This window comes from Pelecanus crispus, chromosome 8, assembly GCF_030463565.1.
Source record: "Pelecanus crispus isolate bPelCri1 chromosome 8, bPelCri1.pri, whole genome shotgun sequence".
Lineage (NCBI taxonomy): Eukaryota > Metazoa > Chordata > Aves > Pelecaniformes > Pelecanidae > Pelecanus > Pelecanus crispus.
The window spans coordinates 9,924,566-9,945,214 of record NC_134650.1 but is presented as its reverse complement, the minus strand read 5'-3'; the positions used below and the strand labels follow the sequence as shown (position 1 = coordinate 9,945,214).

Below are 20,649 nucleotides of genomic sequence, written 5' to 3'. Positions count from 1 at the left end.
ATGCTTCCCCAGAACAGTCTATCGGTCTCCAACAGTTTGGGGCTCAGAGGCTTCCACAAGTGGTGTCTTTACTTTTAATATCCCTTGATGCTAATAGCTCACCTTTTCCACATGCTTGACATGCAGATATGAGACAGACAGTGCCTTGAAGAAGGTACAGGCTATGTCAGTGTGAGAGGAGAGAACATGCTAGGAAAAGGTGGAGTGGAGTCCCAAGGTCAGGGCACAGGTTGACAGTGTAAACATTCCAAAATGCTGGAATTATTGAAGTCAGGGGTAGACTTGCTCTTGTTGTGGGTGGGCCTGGAGTACCCAGACCCGTGGAGCACCCATTGAGCCACTCAGATTGCAAAATGGAGTTAGGGCAATTTGGAGAGCTGATCCCAGTCCATAATGCAGATCCTGGCTGAACTAGGGAATCAGAGTTTGAGACCAAAGGTGAGGTTCAGAGGGCAGGTTTTGAAGTGCAGTGACACTGCTTGTCCCTTAAAGACAATTTCTTGATATGGCTACTGGTATGTAACTGAGCTACAGTTCCTTTCTGTGTGCATGAGAACTGAAAGCTGACCCAGAACAAAGGTCCTTCTAGCTCAGCACTATATCCCCGACAGTGGTCAGCGACAGATGCTAGGGAGAAAAAGCAAAAGGAAAAGGCGCATGTATTCTCCTGGTATACCTCCCAAGTTTTAGTTCTAGAGAAGAGAGGAGTAAAATATAACTTAAGTATCCTAAACCATAGGACTTCAGACATAATGTTCACCCTTTGGGAATGTGTGGGCGACATTATTGTATATTTGTGGTTTTAAACACAGTTAAACTTATTTACTTCAGAGCACAAAGGAAAACCAAACTGTTTGTGGAGAACAAACCAGGAAACTTGCTTAACTCTCCCCAGCTCTCTGTAACAATGGACCATAAATAGGTCAGACATTTCTTGGGAACCAGGGAAGATGAGTATTGGAAAATGCCACAAATTATATTTAAAGAATGTTAAAGTGGTGACAGACCAGTAAATGCTGGGAAATTCAAAGATACAACCAGAAGCTGCCTGTATAGCTCATGCCAGAATGGGGGTTGAGGGGTGCAAGGCACATGCTGATGTAGTAAGACTAGCATGGTAACATTTACTTTAAAATCCTTGGCTGTTTTTACAAATATTTTCCCCCTAAAAATGTCATGAAACTTTTCTCATCTTGCCAGTTCACCCAGTTAACTAGAACCACCTGAGGATGGGATTTATCTCAGCTATGTTTGGCTGCCTACAGTTAAGCATCTAGTCTAAACTTGTCATCTCAGCTCACTGGAGAGAGGTAGATGCTTCCAGAGAGCAGCTCATCCCAACATGAGAGGTGTCTAAAGCACTGGAAAAAAATTGCTATTTGGCAGTGCTTTCTGCCCTCACTAACTATTGAGGGCATCTAGAGAATTGGCCTAGACTTTTAGGTTTTGGTCAGACCAACTGTAAAACAACTCAATTCAAGTAAAAGCAGTCCTTGGAAGTTTGGTTTTTGGTTTGGTGTGGGTTTTTTTTTTTTTTTTTTTTTACCCAGTTGATAGAGTAATTTAGAAAAAAGGCAGGTTTCTTTTAAAAATAAATAAGTTTCTAAATCACATGATTTCAAAGCAGAGTCTGAAAACATGTTCTTTGGAGCTTACAAACAAGAAGGCATCGATTCCTACATGATCCTTTCTAAAATGACATACGACTTATGACTTCTGTGGATCTGAATAACTTTTGGAGCATTTGATGCTGGTAGTTTTGGTTTTAATCTTCAACTTGATTTAATATTAATTTTCTTATTTTAAATATGGAGAACTTCCTACTGTGTATGCCATTTCCCTCAGTAACACAGATGGCTCTCAGACAGACATTACTCTCCTTCTGTGCTTTTTTAGTACTGTGCCCTAAACAAAGAACTGGTTAAAAGTCTGATTTTTTTTTTTTTTTGTAGGACCTTACTACAATTTTGTAATATTTGGTTCCTAGTAAAAGTAAGAATAAAATTAGCTTTTTATTAAAAAAAAAAAAATTGAAATGTATTCCCTGATCCAGGATGTAAGTCAAATGTGTTAATGTGCCACAGCCAGAGAAGGATTATCTGTGTGACAGAGCTATATGTTGGTTGCTGGACACAATCATGTCACCTTTTCTATGTACCTCTTTTTACTATTCTTGTCTGGGGGAGCATAATGAGTGAGGAGAGGACATTTCAGTTTTGGGGAGGACAATGCTGTAGTTTCTCAGTGCAGCACAGATTTGAGTTAACCTGCCATAAATTAGTGAACTCCTAGATGGCTCTAATATTAATTTCAGGGACTATGTTTTAAATCCAGTCCAGAATTCTGAAAGAGCAAAAATGGTCTAGAGCCTGGAAAGTGCAGCACTGACCCACCCCAACCTTTTGTGTTAGGACAATCAGGATCCCCAGCCCCATTAGCAAGAAAGATAAGTTTGTCTACTTATTACTGTGTAAATCCACATCTGCAGGAGCCCTCTCAGATGTGTGTCAGTCATTGCAGTGAAGCCAGACTGGAAGCGATGGTTAGATGGTTGTATTTGGTATATCTCTTTTGAGTGCTCGGATCATTTGCAAGGAAAGCTCCAGCATCCTTCAGAAGCCAGACTTTGCATTTCTGTAGTAGTCAGTTATACCTCCACAAAATGAATAGAAAATTAAAACAGCAGCACATGGTGCTTTTGCAGTGTACAGATGTCAGCTGGGGACCAGTGCATTTAAAGGCCTGCCTGGGCTTGGGCTGTGCATGAATCTCAGCCTGGGCTTGCGCTGTGCCATGTTCACACATGTAACTGCGTATCATTTATCAATCAGATTTGTTGGACACTGTCATGACCCCAGTGTTCACCTGAGCAAACATAGGCATCCTGCTGCTGTAAGCTAAAGTTATTGCATTAAACCAGGGCTAATGCTTGTACTAGGAAGCAAGTGCCTGCCATGTATGAAAACAGAAATAATGTTGTTACGGCTGAGGAGAATGCTTGTAAATACTGTAGTCACTGGCTTTTGTGTGGGTTACATCAAGATTGTATTCAAACATTGACAGGTTAATTACATGTTTCAAAGCTTGTTTACTGTGATCTGAGATGAAAGTGTTATTAAAGAAGTGTTCAGCATCTAACAGTGTTTTTTCCCCCTTTCTTCTCCCTTCTCAATGTTTTCCTCTAGCTGATTACTCCTCATGCCATCCGCGTACAGACACCTCCCCGACATATCCCAGGGGTTGTAGAAGTCACATTGTCCTACAAGTCTAAGCAGTTTTGCAAGGGAACACCTGGAAGATTCATTTACACAGGTAAGGATGCTTTAGTACTAGATATAATGTCGAGAAATAAGGCAGGCAATATATCACACTTGCTAGGGCCTCTGCTTTCGTCATTAAAAGCTGTACTGCATTTTATTATTTTGGCTGAGCACGTCGTTGAAGGTACCAGTTTAAGGTTGGATTTCCGAAATGGATGACTGTAGGGATGAATCTGAAAACATACCAGTGTGGGATTTTTGTTTGCTTGTTTGTCCTCGCAGTGGGACATCTCTTTATCCAGGAGGGGGGGAGGAAGGAGAGAACCAAATACTCCACTACTTAAACAAACAGAGGAAGAGTGCAAGCGTAAAGAGCCAGACATACCAGTGCAATCATGAACCTGCCTTCCAAGAAGCGTCTTGCTAAATATCTCCATCACATGTTGTCCGGCAAGTGTTCAAAGCAGCAGCCTGTTTGCTGCCCATCTCACCATAACATACTTGTCTGTGACTTCCAGGGAGGCTAAGTAGCTCTCACCCCAGCCGATGCCGCAGACATAGTGACTTGCAGTGTGTTTTGGGGTGGCATCCCACACTGAGACCACTAAGTCAAGCGGTTTGGCCTGAAGAATTATTAACAAAAAACCCATGCTAGGACGTTGCAGGTGCTGTCAATGTTAAACCACTCTCAGTAGTGATGAGAATGGCCTGGGAAATAAATCAAGTAGCAGCCTAACTTTTTAAAAAGAATGTGTGTCTTTGATTCCTTGGAAGGTATGCATGCTACAAGAATTAATGGCTTGGGCCAGGTTTTGATGTGCTTGTCTTTTTATGTGCTTGTTGTTCAACATACGCAGACAGGACTGCTTCTGTAACTGTTTGCCTGAACTGTGGTTCATCACAGCCCAGTGCAATTTATTTCACTATTCTTGATTGCCCCCAAAACTTTAAGAGTAAGATATATCATAAATACTTGCGGCTATGAGGCATTTTGAATTACACTGGGTACGTATACTGCTCCAACTGTGAATGTACGCAGAGGGACTCCAGGCAGAGGAGAGACTTCTGTGCTCCAGCTGGGTAACAAAGCTCTACTTTGATTTTTTCTTAACACTGAGCAAGTTGGACAAAGGTGCCTTATCAAGCTGCTTTGTCTTTTTCAAATACCCTCTCCCCAGTTAGGATTATGCACTGGGTTTCTTTAAACTGGGTCTTAAAGTGTTCACATATCGCCTTGCTGGCTGAGCAGCAGGCGCCTGTGGAGGCTGTGTGTATTTATTTTGAGCATTGTGATTTCAACAATGTGTGGGAAATTCATATATTGGACAATAACACACCATATCAAAAAAGTTATTTAGGGTTTGAATGTGTTGGAACAAAAGAAAAAGAAAAAGCAAAGGGTCAAATTGCCAGCTGGTGCAAATGGCCAGTGTGTACCACATGAAAGAGTCAGCCAGACCTCTGGACAGTTTGACCATGAATCCTTTCCCTTCTCACTTTCGTACGATAAGTTGTGCTGTCCTGCACATTGTCAAGCCACCGAGGTGGCCGCATCTCGGGCTGGTGAGACGGCAAGTATGCATGCAGAAGAAGAAAGGGAGGAAACCTGCCCCCCTCGACATTGCGAAGAAATTTTTGGGGACTTTGTTTTGCGATTTACATGTAAAAATGGCTTCGACCCATTTTGGTTTTGCTTTTCAGATCATCATTAATTAGCTTTTCCAGTAAAAAGGAGGGCGGCGGTTTAGCCTGTCTGCCCAGAAGCAGATGGCTGAATGTGGAAATAAGGTGTCCCAGTAGGGAGAGTGTTTCCATATAAGCATTTTCAGGTTAGTGTTTAAAACACATTATTTTTCATTCCATAAATGAAAGTTATGAAATACTAAACAACAATGATAAAATCAAAGGTGATCCAATCCATGGACAATTCTCTTACTTATGCAGCTTTTATGGAGTTACGGTAGATACAGAAAAGCTATTGTGACTGAAATTGTACCTCAGACAATTTGCATTTTCCTTTTAGAGGCAGCCTGAACTTAAATGTGGCTTTTTAAAAAGGACTAAATGAAACTAAAATAAAAACAATTAATGCATCCTGACCTTCAGAAGTGCCTTCCAGCCCTTTAAACAAAATGCAGGTTCAGTACACGCCTGCCGATTAGTTTTAGTTAATTGAAAATTATAGGATTGACCCAAGAGGAAAATTTTGTTTGCACTCCAATCACTTTTACAAATTAAGGAAAATTACCACAATTTTATTTAGCTAAGGTTTCACACTGAGTTCACGAAATTAGCTCAGCCATCCCAACAAAGTCAGCACTTTGTTAGTGAGCACTAGAAAAAAACTAATAGTCTATGGTGTGTACAAACGAAGCATAGAAAAAGCTATGATGCTTTAGAGAACTAGGCCAAGTGTTTTTAATTAGGATTATTGGTTCATTGTAAGTTTTGAAGAACAATCAAACTAGCAGATTAGTTGTTTCTTTTAAAGCTAGAATTTCTTGCCATTCATTTTTCCCATGAGAACTTGTTTTAACTCCCACATAGCGCTTTTTTTTTTTTTTTTTTTTTTTTAACAAGGCCTGCAGGAAATGGACCAATTGGAAGTCGGGATACAGTAACATTCCCCAGCATCACTCCAGCCGATGGGAGCTTTTCACAATGTTCTTCAGTGAACTCGGTGTTCTGGAACATATTACAAAACCACAGAGGCCAAATGTTTTCTCAGAGGAGTTTGGCCTCTGTTTTTGGCCGAAAACATTTCAGCATCACTTGCTGCTTATTTAGCCTGCTATTAAGAACAAGAAAAGGGGAGAGGAGAAAAAGGGAAAAAAAAAAAATAGTGTGTGTGAGAGAGAGAAAAAGACCTGGGGTTTGTGGGCGGTGCAGGAGTTGATCAAGCGTAGTTTCCTTTCTGGTGAGAATGTCCCTGCTCGTTAATGGTCCCATTTTGTGGTCAGGTCTCATTTAGAAGAAATTATTTTTAATCAGTGTTCAACAAAATATCCCCTCAAGCCACCTGGCTGTCAACTGTTTTTTTCTTACTGTTAAGTACTTAAGTTCTCAGAAGAAAATACCCAGTGACCCATTAATTTTAGCCTTTTTTTCCCCTTTAACGGCAAATAACTTAGTAACATGATCTCTAAAGTAGTCCATGTGCCATCTAGGAATCAAGGTCACATATATACAGAGAAATCCTGGCTTTTGTAAGTATTTTTGAAAGAAATAAACCAGTGTCAACCCTGTGCTTACAAGAAAACATAAGTTTTTTATTTTCCATCTGCAAAGCAAGCCATTAGCATGCACTTATAGAGCAATTATTTCTTAGATTTTAAGCTTTGACATTCCTGGAAGAAAGTTATTAGAAATACAGAAGTCTGAACACATCTTGCATGTGTGTTCATTTTGGAATAATATTAAAAGTCCATATTGCACCCAGAAATACACAAACATGCTGGTCAGTATTTCCCTGTGGCACCATTCATCTGTAAGTCTCTTCTGGTATTGAAGAGTACTGAATGAATTAAGCTTCATGTCACAACTTAGGAGTCAGGTATGTATCACTACCATTATTTTAGGACTGGAGAAACTGAGATAAAGGAAGAAGCCATTAGGGATACAAATCTGTAGGTTTCCAAGGTGACTCAGGGCATATATGGTTGAGTTAAATAAGGGATGAGAATTGGTACAAATCTGTGATACCTGGACAGGCCTTTGCGACTTTTTGTTTTGTTGCAGTGTAAAAAAAATGGATGCATCATGCACAGCATGATTTTCACAGATGAATTTTGCTATGGTACTAAACTGTGAGATTTGAGTGGGACTGCATGAATGTAAGTGAAAGGAGAATGTATCTTGTTGCATATTGGAAAGGACATATGGAAGGTCCTTAAGAATGGATTATGCTGTGTCTTCTACCACCTGCTCAGTTTAAGGTTTTGTGCTTTTGTTCCCAAATAAGAGCAAAGGACTATTTAGGGGCCAGAAGTATACAGCTTTGCCACTAAGGCGGTGTAAATGACATGGGGTTAATTCAGATTCTTGGCTGAGCAGTACCCCAAATACTGTTCCTTTTTTGAAAATTGGTTACATGGTTGGATACAGGTCAGAATTTAGGGACCATTTTCATTTGCATCAGTCTTGCAGGGAGGCTGTGGGCTAAACTATTTTTGTGCTGACAGGTTACCTAGAGAAACAGGCAAGTCCCCCCCCGCCCCAGTTCATTGGAGGTTATTATAAGCTATGGGATATGGTATGTCTCTAGAAGTGCTACTAACAGGAATGGGTGGATTTAGGGTCAGCGTAGACACACAGGGCTTGCTGTGCAGTGTGAATAACGCAGATGCTGAGCACTGATCCTCTAGGATAGTTGTGATGAAGGCTGAGTAGGTCAGAGTGGAGCGCTGCCGAGACTGACCAGTGATTGCATTACGCTTTTGGGCCATTGTGCGTGAGCGATGTAGAAATGCTAGCACTGTGAAGGTCAGGATATTTGAAGAATTTCTGGGAAACTGCCTCTTTCTCTGAAATGTCATAGGGCTTCTCAAAGAACTTTTCACTCCCCTAGTTGCTAGAAGAAGAAATAGCCTTATGTGGAAAAATCCCTGCTCCATCCTTATTTCACCCTTTATTTACTTCCGAAAACATTTGAGTCTGTGTACAAACAGGAAGAACTTTGCAGATCACAGATGATTTGGGTAACATTTTCAAAAGCCTTGGTTTTAGGTGGCTTCATTTTTAGTTTTTTATCTTTAAATGGTTTAATTTACAGAAGCACAGGGGTAATCGTCTTCTGAGAATCATTCTCTTTTTGTTTCTTAAGTCAAATACCTCCAAGAGTAAGAGACCAAAAACTACCTGTCACCATTTAAAATTTCAGTCCATGGCCCTAGAAGCAGAGGTTTAAGTCATGTACACAGATCTGATCAGAATTGGAACCACTTAAAAGGTGATCTCCAGTCCATAAAGTTTCCAGCCGGGTAAATGTCAGTGATTCCTTTGCTAGGAAAATTTTCTGCTTTCAAGAAGTCACCAATAACTATGCAAAGTTCAAAAGATACATAATCAACGAAGCAATCAGTTTTCAGAATGGAGAGTTCTGGAGTTTGTAGACTTAAAAAAAAGAAAAAAAAAATAAGAAGAAAAAAGAAGTGGTGATAAGAGACAGACTGGCTGTCAAGAGGTTCCTGTAGCCCCACTGGAGCCTTTCTTGATCCCTGTGGGCTAGAGTTTGACCCTTACACCAGCTAACCTTGGCCATAGCTGTGTATCTGTTAATTCCTGAGAAATGTTAAAACCTAGTGGCAGTTATTCTCAATATCAGTAATACACAACCTCATTAGTTTTACAATGCCTCATTCATGTGTGTTTATTATTAAATCAGGAACACTTAAATAGCTGATTACTATAAATGAGAAGGCCACCATCTACAGAACAATAAAAATAAAATAAAAAAGCCAGCATCTCTGATGCTGTCTTGGGTTTTATCCTGATGTGTTTATAAAATTCTTCGCCCTCAAAGGTATGATGATCATTAATCTGAAGTGAAATATAGAGCACATCACTCCTCCAGAAGAGTGACCAGCTATGAGATCTGGTGGCTAGCAAATGAATGCCGTTTGTTTTTAACAGCAGTTTTTATCTGCCTTTCACTAGTAAATATTAATAGCAGTGGTAGAATAAAAAGTATTGGATGTCTTGAAGTTAAATAGTCGCAGAGTGCTACAGAAGAGCAGAACAAAATCCCTCAATACAAAGAAATGTATAAAGTTTAAAATAAGAGCTGACGTCTGTTCTTAAAAGCAGGAGAGCCCTGTGCCACAGGTTACCCTGTGCTTTGGATGCTCAATATAAAGTCTGTTCCTGATCTCAGAGAGACTCTACAAAAGGCAGAGAAGAGATGGTAAATCCTAACTATAGCACAATCAAGTAAGGAAGAATGAAATTAAATCCCTTGTAAATGTAGACTTTTACTGGTCCATTTAATTCATGTCTCTGAAACAAGCAAAAAAGCCTTTATAACAGCTATCTGAAAAATGTCCTAATACAGAGTTCACTGGGTTCCCCCTTCATCTCATAGCGCCAAGTGTTTGTTCCCAACTGGATCTTGCCATGGAGACACCAGAGGCATCAGGTGGCATGTGGAGCTCAGAGATGGACCTGTCTTTGGGGTGGTGTGTTGGGCTGAAGAAGTTACAGCTGTATGTGTGGCTTTCTGCTACCATAGGAGCTTGCCATAGTCACTGACGAACTGGGTCCTTATGGCACCCCTGCTGGGTCAGGAATGCTTGCAGGTAAAATGCAGATAGGAAAACAAGGGAGGGATTGGTGCAGTCTCTCCCTCCAATCACCCACATCAGTGATGTGATCTTGGGTGTTACCTGCCCTTGAAAAGGAAGGTTGTCCTCAGGAAATCTCTATTTGAGTTTAAGCTTGAACCTGGCACTTCCCAAGTTCCAGTCCATTAAGTTAGTTGCTCTGCTGAGTTAGTGTTAACACCTGGTCTGCCTGGCCCGTCTGGAAATTTTTAGGGGAGAAAAAAAAAAATAGTTACAATTGTTTTGGAACAAGCTTTCCTAGATGAAGTAACTTCAGTCTTTATTAATTTGGTTGTGGGCTTGGGGGTTAATGTTGTTACAAAAGTGTTTGTTTTGAAGTTTGTTAGGATGTGCCCAGTAGAGTGAAGTAAGGACAGTTATCAGGGCTGAATATTAGGAACATTAGGAGTATTAGGGTTGCTGGTTTGGTTTGCAGAAATTCAGGAAAGGAAGCTGGGAGGAATCCTAATTGACTGCAGGGAAAATGGTGTTACCATGTAGTGAGGAGGTGGTGGAGGTAGACTGGAAAATCCCTTTTGTATGCTAATAGGAACACAGAACCCTCATATCTTTGGTATTTCTTCAACACTGGAAGCACCATAACACACTGCAAAAAACAATCACTAAAAGTGTGCAGTGTACCTGTAGGACAGCTGCAAAATGAAAGCAATTACAGCAACCGTCAGAATAAAGCTGGCTGTGAAGGAAACATATTATTTTGCATATTTTATGTATACACTTTCCAAGAAATATGACCTTTATTTTCTAGTTAGAGGGAAGTGCAATCAGAGCCTACGCAGCAAAGGGTAGCTGGATCATTAAAAAGAATATTTTCTCTGATATTAGAAGTCTAAATGGGTACTAGTCCTTATTCACAACCTTGGCTGTTTCTGTCTGCCCCGAGTTAATAAGTGATAAGGCCAAAAGAGAAATAAATCACTGAAGTCCCTGTCCAAAGAAAACATATTGACTACAGCCAAGCAAATAACAGCCCATAACCAATGGTCCCATTCATCATTCATGTAATAGGGATATAAAGTATTCTCTACCTATGAAACCATAGAGTAGGAAAAAGCCTGATAAGCCCCCAATCTAAGCTATGTGATTTGATTATTAAAGGACATGAACTGTTTGTCACATACCTTTAATCTTTAAGATGTGTTGCCATTTCTAAACTATAAATTTGTGGAAAAGGATTAGAAAGCTATTAACGATAAAGGTATAAACTAGACTTTATAAGGATTCCTGCAATTGTCATGCAACCCTGTAGACCCTTGGAACCTTAACCTATTGAATATGATATAACATAGTTATCTGACCTTCAAAGCCAATAAACCATTTTTTGCTTTTCAAGTTCCAGACTCACTCTGTGATAAATTAACCCTCTGGGTTCACAAAATAAGCCTTGTAAATTCTTTTCTTTATCCCCACCCCAAAACCTTTAAATTTTCATGCCTTTGCTTCAAAACTCTCTTATTCCAGACTGAAATTGTTAATCTTTTTTTATTCTCCTTTTAGCTCATGTCAGTTGATAAGATATTATTCCCTCCTTTAAAAAAATGGCCAATAAAACAGAGAGCTGAGATGAATTTCTAAAAAGCCTGAATTGTGCTCTGTTTCTACAGGGGGCTTCACTGTCTTGTTTCTTAATGTGTGGGTATTCAGATTAGACAAATGCCACAGAAATGGACAGTTTATAGTAGCAGCAGTGGCTGTACTGCTTACCTTATTGCATTTTGATTCCGTGCCCTGAGAAGAGGGAGAAGGCACTATCTTTTTGCTGGTCCAGAAAGCCAACTCCTTGGCTACTTGTTGCCACTGAAATATTTCATGGATGGTTATCTGGGAATTCTGGCTGCGTTGTGGGTATATGTGTACCTAACTCATCCTTCCTGTGCTTCTCATGGGGTGCGGCAGCTTTTGATTTCTGCCTGGAATGGTGTGTAGGATTTACTCTGTGTTGTCAAAAAATGGCTAAGCTGTGGGCTAGACTGTCAGAGGTGGTGCGCACAGCACGCTATCTCTGGCGAGGAAGTCAGAACATGAATTTAGTGCACGGCTGCCTGAGGCACGCTCTTGCACAGCACTACCTGCAAAATAGCCTCCTTAAGATGTGCTTAGTCCTTTGAGGTGCTTGTTAGTGAGGGTTCATTTTGCTTCTGCATTTTGTTACACAAGTGAATGCTCTATGGCTGGCTCGGACCAGCAGTGTGGTGTGCAGCCATCGTTCCCTGGAGGCAGGACTTGGGCAGCCTCGCTTGCTTTGTGCTTGTACTAACATCACTACGCAGCCAGTAATGCTCATCTAGCCTGGTTAAAGCTCACCGACAGCAATGACTACAGAGTAGATGTGCCCCAACGTAACCCATGTCTACAGATTCCGGCCTTTTTTGTTAATATATAGATAAAAGGAAAATCTTGTACTTGCAGCCTTTCATCTCAGTGGATGCAAGAGCAATTTATTGCATGGAGTGTGAAGTTCTTTGTACTTTTCTGCTATCTTGCAAGAACTCACACGGTTATGAAGATATCAAGTGCATAAGTGATATGGTCTGCTGTGGTGTCTGGCAAGAGGTGCTGGAAACAGTTTAGTCCCAGTATGACTAGGCTCTATCCTGGCAGCTTCTCAGGCTTGCCCAAAACACTGCAGAGTTGCCTCCTTGTGCAAGTTGCCATGTCCATTGTTACTTTATTCAAAGTCAGTTTGAGTATTTCTGTGTGTAACATATTGCAGTCTGCAGTGCAGACATGCCTTTGTAGGCTGGAGAGACACTGTATTGCTGGCACCACGGGAGCCAACAGAGGGAAAGGCAAGCAACTCGGAAAGGAAGGGAATTGTAACGATGGTGTCTTAAACAATCTGAGTCATTTGGCAATAGTCCACATTTATTTCTTGATAATGGCTGACTAATACCTTAGAGAAAATAGAATTTCCTTGAAGATTCAATCTGCACAAAAGTTTCAACAACCTCAACAAAATTCCCTTGGACCTTCTGGGAGATCTCTATCATCATCCAGTTGCTGATATCGCTAAGGAAGAACATTGTGGCGTTAATACTACTGAATTTTTTTTTTTAAATTTCTCCAACTCCACCTCCCCCCAAATCTCAAGCCCAATAAAAAAATCTCAAGCCCTATTGTTTGAGGTCTGTATATAACTATATAACCTTCACTAAAAGGTGTTTTGCCATTGGATCTTGCCATCTGTCTGTTGTGAGCTCTGCAGTTAATTACAGAAGTATAAAGGCATCATTACTTAATTCTGCCAAGCCAAGCATATGCAGACCTTTTATTCCACAAGGTAGGACGGAAGTTATTTAATATATTAGTACACAAACATGTTAGCATGATGTAAAGTAGACTGTGGTTTTGCAGCATGTCAGCTATTTTGCAGGAACTTCTTTCTTACCCATGCCAAATTTAGACTACCACGTACCAGATAGTTCATGGCAGTTTACACGTTGGGGAGATAAGTGTGAACCATCCATTCAGTACCACAATAAAGAGCCTGGATTTGGACCTACAGTCTTGCACAGTTTTGCCCTAAGGTGTTTGCATGGCCATACCCACTGTTCATCTTTCAGTGTCTTCTTTAATTTCCCTCCTCTCCCTTCCCTCCCAAATATGATTTTTTCATCTTTTTCCTGTTGGCATAAATTGTGGTTAACCTCTTTGCATGAAGAGTTGTGGACTTGAACTGCTCTTGCATAGCACCAGGTGTCAGCATTGGTGGTTAACAAGAGGAAACCTCATTCCCAGCAGACAGAGGGTTAATTAAAAAAAAAAAAACAAAAACCCACCAAAAAAAACAACAGAGAGAGAAACCCTACACAATCAACTAAGAATGGTATTTTTTAAGTCCACACGTGGAAATCAAGATGTTGTAACAGTCACCTAGCAGAAATACACGTTTGTTAAAACAGAAAGTGGCGCCAAACTCTCCATTTTAAATCTGTGAAAATTACAGAGCAAAACCTGTGGTGTCTATGAATAATTGTGAAACTTGCTGTCACTTTTTTAGTACTGCAGCATCTTCCAGGTTGGGCTTTATCCCTTTTCAACATGACGAAGTCCTCTTTTACTCTGTCTGCATAAGGGATAGAAATCTAGTGAGCCCTAGTGACCCTCCCTTTGGAGCTCTGGGGCATGATACCCCCTTTACTGGGTCTGACATTATCTTAGAAGTGGGTGAATCACCAGCAGGAAACTCTTCTCTCTGTCCTCTGCAGATGGGCTCTAAACAAGTGCTCAAATATGCACTTGGGTGGCTGAAGCTGAGTGAGAAGCATTCCACCCTCAGTGACACCACATGCTAGGTGCTTTGTAGGAAAGTAACTATTGCCCCAAGTGTTACAATCCCATGAGAGTTTCTGAAATACATGTGTTTGTTGTCCCCTTTTTGGTTTCTTTTTTGGTTTGGTGTGTCGTCCCCCCCCCCCCCCCCAACTTATGTCCTATTCCTAGCTTTTGGTGGGGTACTTTCCTTAGAAGACTACAACTCATCAAGTAAGAATACATAGTTTGTATGTTCAGACAGTTCTAGCAGCAAGCTTATATTTGTAAAAATGAAAGGCAAGATTTTTACTACCAGAAGTAAGCATGAATTCACGTTGAAAGGTCACTTCTGCAAGGGAAGTATTTTTTCCAAATGTAGATCTTTGACTAGTTTCACCACTCCAAAAAGAATTCTCCCCAAAGTTCACATGCATGTTGTGCACAGCTACTAGAAATAGTCGTTGTATTGTGGTTCCTAAAAATAGGTCTTCAAGTGGCCATCATACTGAAAAACAATAATATTTTCTCTACAGGTCTTTAATGTTGAGGTACTTTTGCTTCCCTTAAATCTTGCATTGAAAAGTGCATGTTATTTATTTAAAAGGAAGAGAGTGCAACATGCCTCGCCTATCTGCCTCAGATTGTATTTTCCCTGGGTGTTTTTGTCAGCTCAGGCTCTGTTATTGATAGAGGGGCTCTCAGGGCAGTGCATGGGTCTGGCAGGTCAGGGACAGGAAAAAGAATCTGCACTAGGTATCTTTTGTTGTGGAATGAAGAATTTAGTTCAAATTTCCCAAAGACAAGGCCAGTCTGCACATCGTTTCTTCACCAAAACTGTTCATCCTTGCATCGCTTGCAAGTTCTGTTAAAAAGACAAATGAACCGTCTTTAAATTGGGGCCTAAGGGAAAGGATGGAAATGACCCCCTCCCCTCTCCAATTTCCCCCATTAGACTTTTTTTCCACAGATGTTCATGCTGATTAGAGCTGGGAAATAAGGGTATTTCGGTGGACCATGAATATTCATTTGTTTTTTGGCAATGAATTTCCTTCAGTTTCCCTGTAGTGTTTTGCTCCCTGTGAATGTTTGAACAAGTGAGTTAGATGAAACAGTCCATTTTAAGAAAAACTCAGAGTGTACTATGGAAAGTGAACTTTCCATAGTTTATATGTATTTGCCTGAACAAAAGGATGTAAAACTTATTGCTGGTTGTTAAGAAACATGACTTGAAAACAGTAAATGCTTACACAGGTGAGGTGATGCCCTCTCTGAACATATGCTATAAATGAAGAACTGAAACCAAAAATTTGTAACAATCCACTGTTTAATGGTCTATCTATAAGGATAAAGTTAACCAGAAAAATTGTTTGACAAATACTTTCAGCTAACAAGTTCATTGGAGAAAAATATCTCTTTGGACAGTTACTGAGAGGTAATGAATGGTTTGTTATGAATTATTTGCCCCACTGTAGTACTGATGCCCAGATCCGAAGAAGCTGCTGGACATGCTCTTTGAAGGGTCTGTGATGCTATGCCTAATTAGACCAAATGGATATAAGCAGAAATCTATACAATTTATAGCAGAAAATCCCAGGGATATTTTTTTCCTTTTAAAATTTTTAAAGTGTTATAAAACGTTGAATGGAGATGATTGTACCTCCTACTGTTCAATCTTTAATTCTGCAGTGAATGCGAGGATAGAAATTGTAGCCAACATGTAGGGAATAGCCAGGATCCTGCACTGCAGTCCATGAGCAGCTGGGTCAGGCAGACTGCACACAGGAATTCAGCAGAATTCAGTGGGAATCTGCATTATCCTTTTGAATTACAACATTGCGGTCCTTGGGATCACCCCAAATTGTCATTGTTTTCTGTGTAGCACCTTAATACTTACCCAGTGTGTTCTGTGGAATAATGTACACAATTTTACAATAACTATGTAATTAACTCACTTTGCTACTCCCCTCTCCAGGGAAACTCATGCTTCTATTAATGCTATTAGGAAGGTCCTATGCATAGAACAAAGAAAGTGGTGCAGCAGATGAGTTAACATGATTTGATTTGCAGATGCTTTAAACACTTAGCAGGAGACAGCTACGGAAGCTAATTAAATCACTCTAAGGTGCACAGGATTATCTGCTTTGTAAGAAACAATTTCAGTGAATTATGGTCGCCCTTTAGCTGAGGGGAAGTAAAAAGCATATTTGTTTGGAATTAAATTTCCCACGCAAAGTGCCCATCAGACCTGTCTTTCCCCGTACTTCTAAAATAGTCTTCTTTTGTAGCTAATATGTTCTAGGAATGTGAATTTTGATTTTGTAAGAGTGGCACTGCTTCCAACTTTCTTACGTAAAAATTTTCCTACTTAGCTATTGATTAGGATCTGCCTTTAAGCAGTGTCTTGAGTAAAAAATTGTGTTGGTACATTCACTACCTCTCAGATACTGCATCTTATTTAGTGTACCGGAATTCCCAGTTTAAAGTAATCACAAAATTTATGGAGAAACGGATAAAAAAGGTTGTAAAATATCGATTTGGGGAAAATAATAACACAACTCATCTATAATAAGAAGAAAAATGAAGCAATAATTCAGGTGTATTGAACGGCTTGCTGCTGGAAGTATTGATCCGGTGCTTTAGTGTGCAACATCGCACCTAACATTGCAGTGGAAGAACAGCACTGCATTCCCCTGCTCATTATTTCACAGACACTATTGCCTTGTTACACAGGTCCTGCAGAGCCTGGACTGCCAGCAGGGAAAGAGAGGAACCCCCAAAATAACCACAAACCTGTAGTATCTTAACAGTATCCCGCTGTAACAACATGGAGACGTTGTGCTCCTCTTATGATGATCCTGTAGTTTGGCTTTGCTTGAGTTTTTTTGCTCTTGCTCTCTTTGCTATGTCACATGCATTGCCTACGTTCTGTATAAATGCTACATCTGTGCTGTCTCTTTTGATAGCACGGAATCAGAAATGGTGTAATTGAGGAAACATGCTTCCCTTAAATATTGACTTTCAGGATCCACATATAAAATTCCTAATCTTGTTGCAGTGTTTCCTTACTGTGGCAATAAGCAAACACTGAAAAAAGGACAGCAAAGGTCAGTGGAATTTTAAAATAAGCGCCCCGACATTTCCACAGCATTAAACTCCATCATGCAACATTGCATTTCTGTTTATCTGCTGACATCTGCAAAGGTATCACACTTGATTGTTTTGCATAAATAATTTAGCAGCAAGAATGTTATAATGAGCACAGATAAGATTTACCTATGTAAAAGAAAAAAATTAAGTAGTAAGAAATTGTGCGAGGTAAAAAAATAGTGAACTCCTGTAACAGGGCAACATTTTAGCGCTTGTGAAGACAAACGCGCATCTTGCTCTGTGAGGAAGCTGCTTTATACGTGCCTGCAAACTTACTGCATCCCCCATGATCATTATCTAGAAATATGAGCCAGACCAGATGAGCAAGTTCTGAACAGATCAGGCCTCCTGCAAATTTCAGCTAACATTGATCTGCAGGATTTGCACTGGATCCTCAGCATTGTTTGGCTCGCAAGGTTTGTCCTTTTTTCCCTTTTAATCCATACATACAGTGCAGGGGGAGAGTGAAACAGACACTTCTGATCAAGGAATGGGGGGAAGGGAGGAAAAATGAAAGGAGGAAAATAATCTATGGCCGATGCAGAGGCCAAAAAAAATTGCTTTCTGAAAACTGTAAAGCCCTGCAGTAAGGCTCTTGAACCGTCGATACCAAAACGAGCACAGGTTGCGATGGTCATAGCATCTCACCATGACTGCTTTCCCAGGCACCGGTTCTCCCTCCATCGGTGCATGTTTTCCCTGGCAAGGAAGGCCGAGGATTGTGCTGTGGCTGCAGCCCTGGGAGGTTTAAGATGTCTTTCATTTGCATGCTTGCAGGCCTATGCTGGCTCAGGAAGCAGAAAACGTGGAATTGTTTTTGTAACCTAAATAACATTTCTAGTTTAGAAACCCCGGGGGAAAAATCATTGTCAGGCTGGCAGGTTGAGATGGCATGATGATAAATGACTGAGGTGTGTGTTCTGACTCTGCGAGGACACGTGGGGTGAAGAAAACCCTCTTCTCTTGCGCTCTTTGCATCTACCGTCAGGAAGGGACAATTGCAATCCGAAGACATACTCTTGGCTCTGGAAAGAGATAGGACCATGCCTTTCCCTTCACTGAAAAAATTATTTTCTTGTGGGTCAAGGTGTTTGTGGTGTAGCATCTTTTTAAGGCACTGGCAATGCTTGTGGTTTTTTTCTGCCTTTGGTGATTACAGTCATAGGAGGGACAAAAAATGTGCTATGGCTAACACAGGAAACGACTATGGCATGGGGTGTCAATAGAGCAGTTGAGCAGTTTCATCGGTTCACACACGTGTTTTTTTAGAAAACAGTTTGAGACTTAACACTGTTATTCGCCAATGAAAGTTTTCTTACAAAAAAAAAATTCTTAGCGATTTGTGTAATAAAGTCTAAAGCTGCATGAAATTCATCACAGATATCTTCTCAAATTTGTGCAGTAATTCCCTAATAACTTTTATCCTTCTAGATTTCACAAATTTGGTAATTTGAGTTTTTATGGAAGGGTTTTTTTTTCCCCCAAAGTACTACTTACAGTGTCAGATTTTTTTTTTTCAGGCAAATTGATTTTTTTTCACATATGCTCTCATAATGAAAATTTCTTTTGCACTAAAATTCATTAAAAATGTGTGTCTCTTGTTTATTTACTACTTCTTTTTGGAAGCTCTGCACACTTTTAAACATTTTAAAGAAAACTGATAAAGGCTATATATTTACATACATTACTAGTTAATTTTAATTATTTTTGATTTTCATTAGAAATAGTGTAAATCAATTGGTATCCTTTAAGTTTCAAGAACATCCTTACTTAGAAGCAGCTAAACAACTTGGTGAAAGCTGAGGAAACTCTTTATGTTACTTAAGTGCTCTATTAAACTAGGAATCTAATTGTCAGCCTTCACAAACTTTCATGGGATTATTCTAAGAATTACAATACCTACAGCCCTTAAAGTTAGTCTTGACTGCCTGACTACAAGCGTTTAGTGGACTTTCCATCTTGCATTTTGATCTCCAGCATCCCATTTCATAGCCGTGCTGGCCGATAGGCTTGGCTGGACTTGGGTCGTCTCCCAGTACATCCTGAGCTAAGCCCACTCGCTTCTCTGCTGGCAGCACTGGCAGGATCCCCTCTTAACATTTGCTTTATGCTGCCCTTACCTACTCCAGGGCATTTTCCATCTCCTCTAAAACCTCTGTTGGACCATTGCTGCTGAAGGAAAGCTGGGTAGCCTTTAATATGATTTGAGATCCTAATATGTGTATTGTAATTATAGGTATGGGTACACTGGGCAAAGCCACACACTGATTTGAGTCCCACATACCTCTTGGGCAAAATAAATATTGGCTCTGTCTTCTGTTGGCTTTCATTTCTACTCTTGTTTTGTTAGTTCCATGTAAGTATTTATCCAAGCCTTTTTAATCTGGTCTGAATAAGGCTGCTTTGCAAGGCACTTTGACAATTGCTGGTACCTTCTGAGACTGTAAGATGGTTATGTACACAGCATTTTCTTATTAGAAGATTTCCTGTAACACGTGTATGCAACTTGATTTCTTTTAAGCTCTAGCCTGGTAAAACAGAAGGGAAAAAGGCTAGAGCACTTGTATTACCTTGTTACATAGCTCAGAGCTTGTTTTGATAAAGAATTACTTGGTGCTTTTCTTAGTACATTGTACAGTTGCTTTTTTTTCACAGTCATCTTTTTTGCATTTTGCACTTTGTTATTCTGGTGATGCTGAAAGACAAAGAAACAAACTCCTCTCCGTAATTCACTCCAAAGAATGTACCATCTCTTTCTATTTTCTTGTTAAAACCAAATTGTGTGCAATTTGTAGGAAATTGAAACCACATTTTTCACTTAACTTTCCAAAATTAAAATTTATGAGGAAAAAGAAGCAATAAAGCAGTTACAATCTGGTCATCTATAATTATCTCTGTGGTTGGAGTAGTTCCACATTTAAAGAAAGTGACACCAAAAGTTTATCAAGCTGGTGTCACTATCAAAAATTTCACTTCTCTTATTATTTCAGACCACAAAAACTGCTGAAACCAGTATTATGCACTTGGAAATTATCTTGGTGAGAAAGGAATTGGGTGATCTATGAAAACAAAGCTTTTCTTTGAACTGAGAAGCACAGAACAATATTTATCTTCCTTATTCATTTTAGAAAATCAGTGTTAAAATAAATTTAACAAATTGTGCTCTTTAAGCTGATTTAACGGAATTCGTTGTGAAAAAGCTTAATTTTCCTCTAGGTCTATTTCTGTGTATGTGTTTCACATTATTCTTTTTCTTTTGCTGTTGCATTTCCCCTCTACTGCATTGCTTGCTCTCTGAGAACAATGGAAATGACAGTCCAGTGCCAGAAATCTCGACTGCTCCAGCTCTAGAATGTTAGTGGCACTTGCTTTAGTTTTCTCATTTTGCCTTTTTTGTCTCTGAATTAAAATCAAGCCAAATGATGGATGCCCATTACAATCAATTGTTTCAGACAAGCCACCAAAAGTATTGTAGGATTCATTTACATTTAATCAAATTACACTTTATTTGCAATTCAGAGAAATGAGAACTCTGCAGTAAATCAAATATTTCCTCTCCAAGGGCCCCATTCAGCAGAAAATATCCACTGGTGCCTCAATGTATGTAGCAAATCTTCCAGCGGGAGGAGAGCTTGTGCCAACAAACCATC

The 20,649-nt window shown here is 39.9% G+C and overlaps 1 protein-coding gene across 15 annotated transcripts in view; it reads left to right on the top strand.

Moving 5' to 3' along the window:
- The window catches only part of EBF1 (EBF transcription factor 1), a 281,895-nt gene that overhangs the window by 214,194 nt on the left and 47,052 nt on the right, over positions 1-20,649 (top strand). For all 15 annotated transcript variants that reach the window (XM_075715910.1, XM_075715916.1, XM_075715909.1 and 12 more), the window contains one exon: positions 3,186-3,312. In XM_075715910.1, the coding sequence (XP_075572025.1) occupies positions 3,186-3,312 (127 nt within the window). The remainder of the gene's footprint in view (positions 1-3,185; positions 3,313-20,649) is intronic.